Genomic DNA, 9,723 nt, shown 5'->3' with positions numbered 1-9,723 from the left:
GTGCATGCAAGTATGTAAGGGACTGCATACAAGGAGGAGCCGTGAGGAAGGTGGGTAAGGGATAATCAGATAGGAGGACTGAAGCTCAGGACGGTCCAGTGCTGTCACCGATGCCAGGAGAAGAGAACTCCAATAAAAATGCAGGGCAGTTTGGGTGGAGATGTTAGATAATCGCTAAGGTTGCTTCCAGAAATAACAGTTAGAATATATAAGCTATGAGAGAGAGAATCTTGGACTCTGGGGCTTGCCTCTCCGGAACGTCTCAGCAGCAATAAAATGACTTAAATTTCATCTTACAAAATAAAACTTGCCCGTGCTCCGCCAGTTTTGCCTGGGCAGGAAACAGCTCTGAGCAGCTGCTGAGAATGGTTCTATATTCCACTTCAGAGCCCTGGAATGTGACACCTCCCAAGCGCCAGCCTGTTCCCTGGGAGGGAGGAAAGGAGCCTGGAGCCAAGGGGGCTCAACAGGGCATGTAGGACCCCACCCCCCACAGCCTCCATGGGGTCTCTCATCTGGAGAGGACAAGTTTCTTTATCTCTGCACATTTCCCTCTCACCACGATGGCCTCTTCAGTATTTAGAACAAGCAGGTTGCCGTGAGATCACAAGGTCATAGACCAGAGCTGCCCCTGGAGAAAGGGTCATTTTCCCTTCAGGGCTTTCCAACAGTGCCTCAAACTCACCCTCACTCAGTACCAGAGAAAGAGGGCCAGGGGCCAGGGTGGAGGGAGGAGAGGAAGAGGGGCCACCGGGTAGCCCCTCACGCCATAGCAAGCCCACCTTGCCACGTCCTGGAGTGCCCTGTGGCATCATCACTTACCAACTGAATCCAGGGAAATAGCGTTGCCAGCTTTTAAGAAGCTTGAATGGACCATCAGCTATTTTCTTGTCATATTTTTGGCAGAGTTTGGCTCAGGGCCCTTCAATGTGGCAGAATAACCCTGCTAATTCATTCTTTCGTGTTAAATGTTTCAAAGATAGCCTAGTCTAACCACGTGGAAGGATCTGATATCTTCAGTAATTCAGTGTTAATACTCAGGATCTGGAAAACCTGGCGTAGATCGTAGAGTGACCGCAAACCCACCACCGTCACTGAAGCTCTCGCTTGGTTAATAATCCTTGTGAGCTGTTGTCAGACGTAATCGTTACCATTGCCAGGGCCATCCTGGGAGAAGTTAAAGTAATATTAGAGAGCCACTGTAGTGGGGGCAATAAAGCATGTGAACAAAGAGAATGAGACATGATATATGAACTTCAGTATTGCCTTTATTATTGTAGGCTAAAGACTGGCTGAGTGTGGCAGCAAATTGGCTGGAAACTGAAGCCCAGGATTAAATAGGTTTACCAGCCTCGTCGTGGGCAGGGGGCCTGTCCCGGGAAGACTTACAGCCAGCAGCAGAGTTACTGGGCAGCTGAAGTTTGAGCTACAAGTTGCTTATTTGAACGGGTCTCTCCTAGCGCTCCTAAGGCTCTGGGAGGGACCGTCATAATTGTGCAATTATACTTTTATGTTCTTTCTCTTAAAGAGTCCCCCACCCCCGCCAAATTGTATAATTATCAGGCCTCTTGGCAAAACCAGCTTGATATTGCAGAAGAGGAGAGAAGGCCCTGTCTCGATGGCTAGCTCACAAGTTCAGTGGGAGCCAGCCTCCCTGGAAGCTGCTCCTGGGGGCAGCATGTTCTGGGAGTGACAGGCGGAACAGATCGCGTCGTGCTTGGTTTACTCTGGCCTTCTTTACCTAATGAGGAAAGCGGAAGAGAAGGCCTGCAAGCGCAGGGAGCCCTCGACATGGGAAGACCAACAGGAGTGGGGAAGAACGCCCCCTCCTTACCTGAGACATCTCACTGGCCACATACTAACCCATGCCAAGGCAGCAGGCAGGATCCCAGTCCAAACCCAACTGTGAGATGGGGAATAGCACGAAGTTTCTTTAAGCTGAGCCCCCCACCCCGGCTCCCACTGATTCCTCTCAGTGTTATCCTCCTCTCTTTACCATGGCAACCCACAAAACAAAATAGGAAGGAGCAGCAATGCTTAATGCTCTGTCGTCTGGAGGGCTGCTTCTCTCTCATCGCAGCACCAACAGGCCCAGACCAGACCCCTCACCCCCATGCCCTGCATCAGAAATCCAAAATGCCCTACAACCTACCAAGTAAGAGATGCTTTCATTATTCAAGTTTCCACATCTATATCCTTGAAAACAATGCCTCTTTGTCTTATAAGAGATGCCTTCGTTTGGGGAGCTGGCATTGGAAGGAATTAAAGAAAGCTGTGATGCAGGGAATTTGGCCTTTCAAGCCAGGCAGCCTTCAGGGATGGTCCTGACTGGAGGAAAGGGGCAGGGCTGAGCACGGTCCGCCCTGATATTTAAGTAGGCATGAAAAAATAAAAAATAAAATAAGAAGGCATGAAGTTACTCACCAAAGGAAACTGATGATTACCCTCTCCCCCCAAACTAGAAGAGGCACCACCGTAGGCTGCCTGCATTCCCACCTGCCTTTCAGCTCTATTCACACCCCAGAACCCCCGACCTGTAATTATTGTTTTAATTAAAGGGCCCTGTTGATGTTTTACAACTTTTCACTTTTTAAATAACACAAGAATTTAACTTACGTTGAGATTTGGGCTTTTGGAAAAATCACAATGGTAGGAATCAATCTCTGGCTATTTATCTGCCTCTGTTTTTTTCTCTGACATCTTTTGAAGGTTTCTGGAAAATTATGCACAAGGGCTGCCCTGCAAGGGCAGGTGTCAGAGTCTGCCAGTTTGCAAGGCAGGTCAGCTTCCGCTCTCACTTTGTGTCATAAAGTCAGGTCCTTTCCCCTCCCCAGTGAGGACTCTCAGAGAGCGTGGAGTGTGTGCCGACATCACCCTGGAGGCTGGGACCTGTTGAAATTCTGCATTCTCAGAAGCCACCTTGCTCCTCCTGGCTATCCACAACAGAGCCTGTACAGACACAATTCCAAAACAGGGGCCACTGACCTAAATGGCCCCACTCAGCCCTGTGGTGTGGCCATCTGGGCCTGCTTGGGGAGGGGAGGGGGGGCGGTTCTCTTCAGTCTTGGCCATCTTTTGCCCTGGTGAAGGGGGAGAGCAGAGGCTGAGCCCCCACACCTGTCCTAAGTCAAGCTGAGAGAACATTTGGCCCATGACCCTCCTGGAATTATCCCACAATAAACTCTGGGGAGTAGGCCCGCAGGGCCTGCCAGCAGACAGTGAGCTGGGACACAGGAGGGAGGCCAGTGGCCCAAACCTGAGGGGGTCCAGGCAGTTGGTACCAGAGCAGAAGGACGGAGCCAGGCCCTGGGGCACCAGGCTCCACTGTGTGGGCTCTGAAACATTCCACATGCTTTGCAGCCAATGGGAGAGCCTGCTCCTTAGCACCTGAGGGGTTCTTCATTTGGGGACTTGGTAAAGATGCAAAAGAACTGGTTTAGAAGTGACTAATTTCACGAATGAAGCAAATACCATTTACTAACCAGTGCAGATGTGTATGTATTTGTATACTATATATTGATACCTATTCAACAGGTTATATCGGACCATCCTCACGTATGTTGTCAGTCCCTCAACAAGGTTACCAAATGAAACTGCAAGCCAAGCCTATAAGGGGAAGGCGGGCCCACCCTACCGTGGCCTCCGTCTCTTTCTCACTGCACTCTGAAATGCAGTTTCTCCCACGTGACACCCAGATCTATGCTGGGCCATGTGGGTGAAGCTTCCTTGGAGCAGATGCAACAATTACAAATGTGGTGTCGAGCTCTCACGCAGCCACTTAAGGTTTAGTCTTTAAAGTATGGATATTTCTTGGGGCTGCTGGTTGAGTCAGTCAGTTAAGCGTCTGACTTCAGCTCAGGTCATTATCTCTCAGTTTGTAAGTTCAAGCCCCAGGTCAGGTTCTGTGCTGACAGCTCAGAGCCTAGAGCCTCCTTCAGATTCTGTGTTTCCCTCTCTCTGCCCCTCCCCTGCTTGCGCTTTCTCTCCCCCACCACCACCTCTCTCTCTCAAAAATAAACCTTAAAAAAAAAGAATGATACTGCATTCTTAAATAAGTATTTAAAGTACGGATATTTCTTAAGTGAATTTTTATCAATCTGACATTACATTGTAATAGGTAAGTGGGAGGGGAGTGAGGTTCTAAAATCAGACCATGAAGGTTCTATTCCAGTTTTGCAACATTAAAGTGTGGGCATATAAACGTCTATAAGTGGTACGTATGTGGAAGGTCTAGGGTAAGGTCTTCACTGAGTTTCCATTTTCCTGAGCTGCAAAAAGGGAGTAACGATTGCTACAAGACTGCTTTCACAAGGCTCATTTAATTAAATGAGATAATACCTAATATTATCTTGACATAATGCCAGCAACGTAGGCAGCACACAATAATGGCGGACTATTGTTAGTAAAATCAGTGCTGAACTTGTCCATGAAAACATAAACATTTCCGAAGGGTGACCCTGTAAAATGTCGTCCTGAAAGAATTGGGTGGCACTGCAGCAGCCCTCCACCTGGGCCTTTGACCCCCAATCTCTCCCTCCTTGAGGCCATACTCCAGAATGTCGAAAGTACTTGCTTCCCAAGAAACAAATCTGATAACGGGGCGCCGGAGTCCCCGTTGGCTCAGAATAGAAGCCGTGCTCCTCCGCTCAGCTTACACAGCCCCTTACAGTGATGACCCCACTTCCCTTCCAATCCCACCCAATGCCTTTCTCTGCAGGAATGCCAGCTTCTCCTGCACCTGCAGGCCCAGAGCTCAGCGCCACGTCCCCTCTGAAGTGGTACCTCCAAGCACTCAGTTCTTAGCACTTGCTGGGAGCAATAGACTGCTGGTTACACCTGTGAAGTGTGGCACCAAACAGCCCAGATTCGATTCTGGTTTCTTCCTATGACCTAGGGCAAGTTTATTCAATTGTCCTTTCCTTAGTATTTTTATCTATAAGGTGTGAGAAATAATATTTTTAAATCCATTTGGTTGTTAATGAGAATTAAGTGACGTAACATACAGAAGGCATGTTAGTCCATATAGTTAGTTCCTGACACATAGTAAGTGCTCAGTGAGTATTAGCTGTGCTAATAGTAATTATCATCATCATCATCATCATTCCACCAGAGTGTAAATTCTTTTTTTTGTAATATTTATTTATTTATTTTGAGAGAGAGAGAGAAAGACTAGGGGAGGGGCAGAGAGAGGGAGAGAGAGAATCCCAAGTAGGCTCTGCACTATCAGCACAGAGCAGATGAACTGTGAGATTGTGACCTGAGCCAAAACCATGAGTTGGATGCTTAATCAACTGGGGCACCCAGGTGCCCCCAGAATGTAAATTCCTTAAGAATAGAGACTGTCTATATTGTTCACTGCCTGACACATGAAAGGTGCTGAGTGTACAGCTGGTAAGTAACACCCAGCCCTTGGTATGTGGTTCGCTGTTTACAGAACTCCCTCAGCAGTCTGTGAGCGGACCATGAGTCTAATCAGTCCTGCATCTCTGAGGTCTGCTCAGTGGGCACAGAACAGATCCTCAATAAACGTTTGCTGAATGAATATGTGAAGGAAACTTCAAGATTACATGTACATGTTATATCCCAGGAAAATATTGGCTCCAGATCTACGTTTATCAAAAATTCATACCCTAAGTTTGATGGTGACCCTGTTGCACTTGGTGTATGTGTATGGTTGCAGGAAGATTTTGAAAAGCAGGCAGTGTGTCTGGGGGCTACTTCTGGGCCTGTCTCCAGAACAGGACAAAGTTCCTCTGGGAGCTCCTGGTCCTGTGCATCCTCATTAACCCCCCTGCCCCTTGCCCCTTCTTGAGCCCCACAGCCATGCTTCTCCTTTGCTACAGCCGGTGAGAGCTGTGGCTGGTAAGGGGCAGACCAAGCCTGGCTGGAGGGAAGCCGGACACAGGTGTGTCTCAATCCAGGAAGCTTTCCCCCAGAATGGAAGCCTTCTCTCTTTCCTTATGGGCCAGGTCGTTCTCCCTCCCTGCTTCACAGGAAACCTTCTCCTTCTTCCAGAAGGAAGTATAAACATTTCCCCACAGTATCTGAGCTTTTCTGCTTTCAGTTCCTCTGTGTAAAGTGAAAACAAAATCAAGAGGGGGGACAGATTGAGTATGATGTGAGTAAATGCAGTCTGTATGTCGTCCTTACTAAATTATAACTCAATACCAAAAGACTGCTGTTTTATGAGCCTTGCAGTAACCAAAACTATTTATTATTCTAAGTGCAAGCAGATTTATGATCTGAAACGCCCACCGTGTTTGCTGTCTTGAGGAAATGGGAGGGGGGGGCGACATACAGTGCAGCGTTTGACATGATAGCTTTCATGCCAGCTGCCCGGCCATGTCTCCTGGCCCCTGAGGTAGCTCATCTGTCTTCCCGCCAGTGCGGTGGGGCAGCTGAGGGTTAGTATTTCCATTTATGGGTGTAGAACTTAGAGACTGAGGTTAACAGAGTTGTCCTTGACTAACAGTAAGTTTGGGAAACACACATGATTTCTTTGTGTCCTTGCCGAGAGCATCCCTCTCTGCCACAGTTCATGCGTAAGTGTTGTGGGTCCAACAGCATCCCCTCTACCATGGCCATGTCCCTCCTCCAGCCCCTGTGCTCTCTCCCCACCCACTACCCAGCCCCGCACCTGTGAAGATGCACCTCCCTCAGGGGCAATCTGGCATTCCCACGCCTTGGCTGGGAGGGGCCAGGGTGTTTAGTTCCCTGGCTTTTTGGTCAAAGACATTCCAGGGAGTAAGAGCTACCTTTAAACAGCTTCCAGTAGCCTCCGCCAAGCACTCAGACTGGGAGTCAGTCGAGTCCCAATTCTGCCATTAACCTGCTGTACTGCCCTGAACAGGCCACCCAACCTCACTCCTTATAAATGGGCTGGGAAGTGGGGGGGAGGGGGGAAGATTTGAGAATCTGGTCATGCCGTCAGTGGTGTCCCCTGAAGACACAGGCCCTGAACATGATGAGTGTAATTTCAAGAGGGTCACTATCTTCCATCCCCTTCAGCCCCTCTGTGTACCCCAAAGGTCCATCAGCCCTGGGTAAGAACCTCTAGGCCAGTGAGCTTGGATGCCAAAGGGGAGCCCCAAGTATAGATTTTTAAAGAGCAACTTCAGTAATTTATCTTCTTACTACAAACTGTTTTTGTTTTTTTTTTAAAAAAAGAAAACAATTGGGGTGCCTGGGTGGTTCAGTCAGTTAAGCATCTGACGGGCTCAGGTCATGATCTCACAGTTCGGTAATTCAAGCTCCATGTCTGGCTCTGTGCTGACAGCTCAGAGCCTGGAGCCTGCTTCAGATTCTGTGTCTCCCTCTCTTTGCCCCTCCCCCCCCACTCTCTCTCTGTCTCTCTCTCAAAAATAAACATTTAAAAAAAATTATAAGTAAAAAGATTTTTTAAAAAGAAAATTATCATAAACCCACTGCCTGCAAAATCACTACAGACTCAGTCTTTCTGTGTATATATAAATCCATATGTGTCAGAAATGTTTTCACATGTCATTTATTATTTGAAAACAAAACAATGTCTAAACAGTAATTAATTGCATGGGAGTTCTAAGATGTATTGTTAGCCATTCTCTAATTGAAAACAGCATTTAGGTTGTTTTCCATAGTGATCATTATTCTCAGTTGCCGTCATCTGTGCAAACATACCTGATTATTTAAAGTGGGATTTCCAGCTTTACTCAGAAAGGGTACCATGACAATTAATACCTACAGCAATTTGCTCTTCAACCTGCCCAGCCCCACCCGACCCTCAAAAGATTGTGCCCATTTCCACTCCCAGCAGCTGGGAGTGAGTGTGGGTGGAGGGGGCTTTAATCTGCTTCCTTGAACCAGCCGCCCTAGAATACTGACACTGAGTGGGATCTCTGCTAAAAGTCACCAACCATCTCAGGCCACGGCAACCGTGTCTATTTGCAGGACCGGCCTAGGCACGTTTTGAAGTGGGTAAAATTTGCCTTTGGTGCCTTCCACACTCCCTGGCCCGAACTTGACAGCCGCTTGATCTGACAGCAGGGTTGACTCAGCCACCACTCCCCTTGCCTCCCGGGTTCTGTATCAGCTGCTCCACTCCCCACGCCTGGAATCCATCCGCCCTTTTTCTTGTACTATCAGCTGGCTCTGGACTTGGCCTCATGGATCGGTTCCGGGCATCTCTGTGAACCGGCTGGGGGGAGCAGGCTGAATCCTGAGCAGAACTGCCCATAGTGCAGGGCGGGTGGTGGCGGCAGCAGCAGACCCCGGGAGTAAGAGGGTGTCACCAGCCAGAGGGCGGTTTGGCCAGAGGCAAGGGCAGTCGTCGGCCACCTCAAAGCCTAGTTACCTGGGCAACCGCCTGCCCAGGCTCTTGCAGGGTTGGTCTTTCAGAATGCTGTTCAAAGAGGGGGCGCCTGGGTGGCTCAGTCAGTTGAGCCTTGGAGCCTCTGGCTTGATTTTGGCTCAGGTCATGATCTCACCGTTTGTGGGATGGAGCCCCGAGTCGGGCTCTGTGCTGACAGTGTGCAGATGCTTGGGATCCTCTCTCTGCCCCTCCCCCTCTCGCTCTCTCTGTCTCTCTCAAAATAAATAAACTTTAAATTATATATAATGTCGTCGAAAGAGAGGAGCAGGGCCTTCTGAGAAGACAAATCCATTTCTCGTGAGAATCGGCTGTGTGGAGCATGTTGTCCAGAATGCTTGGCAGAGTTTCAACCATTTTTTTTTCAAACTGTGCTTTTCTCTGGGCCTTAAGTCTGCATATTGGTGACGGGAGTGTGGGGAAGGAGAGGCGGCACACGTGGCCGACGCTGCTGACCATCCTCTTTCTTGGCCCCTCAGTCTGATGGCTCCATCCTGGCGATTGCTCTGCTGATCCTGTTCCTGCTCCTGGCCCTGGCTCTCCTCTGGTGGTTCTGGCCCCTCTGCTGCACTGTGGTAAGTGCCCCTTTTCCTCACTCCTCATCTCAGGCCTCATGCAGACGGTGACGCAAGGTTTAACAGGACCATCAGTAGGAGACGGTGATAAAAATCTATGTAAAGATTAAGGACGCATTTTGCATTGTTTATATAATTTGTACAAAGTTGGCAGAAACTAACGTTGCTCGATGGAACCGCAAGTCATTGGGAACCGGTGTGGGCAGGGGGTGAGACTGCCAGCGGGCACAGCCTTCAGGTAGTGCCGCCCAGGTGGCCGCTCTGGTTCCGGCACTCAGGAAGGACCCACAGAATACTGTAGATGACGAGTGTTATTTGGCATGTATCACACACACACACACACACAGACACATGTACACACACATGCATGTTGAATTGCACCAGCTGATGCACTTTCAAGACCACCCTGGCCTTCGCAACCAGTTTGCCCATCTGAGACAGAGTGCCTTTGACCTCTTTATTTTTCATAAGAATGAGTGTCGCCCACATTTATTTCATTACTCTTAGCTAACATTTACAGGACACATCTACCCTGTGCCCAGCACTTGTCTGGCCACTTCGGCTACAAGATCAGTAAAAGTCTGCCTCCTCCCCATCACGCTCTTCAGGAGCCACCATGTGGCTCTGGCCGGTGTCTCCCCAAATAGCTTCAGGCCTGGAATAACCCACCATCACCTGCTGTGCCCAAAGGAGGAAATGTGCCTGCTTATCAATGTTTGTTCCCTGGCCCCTAGACGAGGTGAAGCCCAAACAAAGTAATAACCCAGTGAAGGAAAACACCATTTGCTTCGGCGCGCCCGCTCC

The 9,723-nt window shown here is 49.0% G+C and overlaps 1 protein-coding gene across 1 annotated transcript in view; it reads left to right on the top strand.

Annotated features, from left to right (window-relative positions):
* The window catches only part of ANTXR1 (ANTXR cell adhesion molecule 1), a 217,487-nt gene that overhangs the window by 121,500 nt on the left and 86,264 nt on the right, over positions 1-9,723 (top strand). Inside the window, exon 13 of the mRNA XM_077766377.1 lies at positions 8,824-8,919. Coding sequence (XP_077622503.1) covers positions 8,824-8,919 — 96 coding nt within the window. The remainder of the gene's footprint in view (positions 1-8,823; positions 8,920-9,723) is intronic.

The sequence above is a fragment of the Crocuta crocuta genome, unplaced genomic scaffold, assembly GCF_008692635.1.
Source record: "Crocuta crocuta isolate KB4526 unplaced genomic scaffold, BGI_CrCroc_1.0 scaffold113, whole genome shotgun sequence".
In the NCBI taxonomy this organism is placed as follows: Eukaryota; Metazoa; Chordata; class Mammalia; order Carnivora; family Hyaenidae; genus Crocuta; species Crocuta crocuta.
The sequence above is the reverse complement of the archived record's forward strand: the minus strand, read 5'-3'. Positions and strand labels throughout refer to the sequence as shown.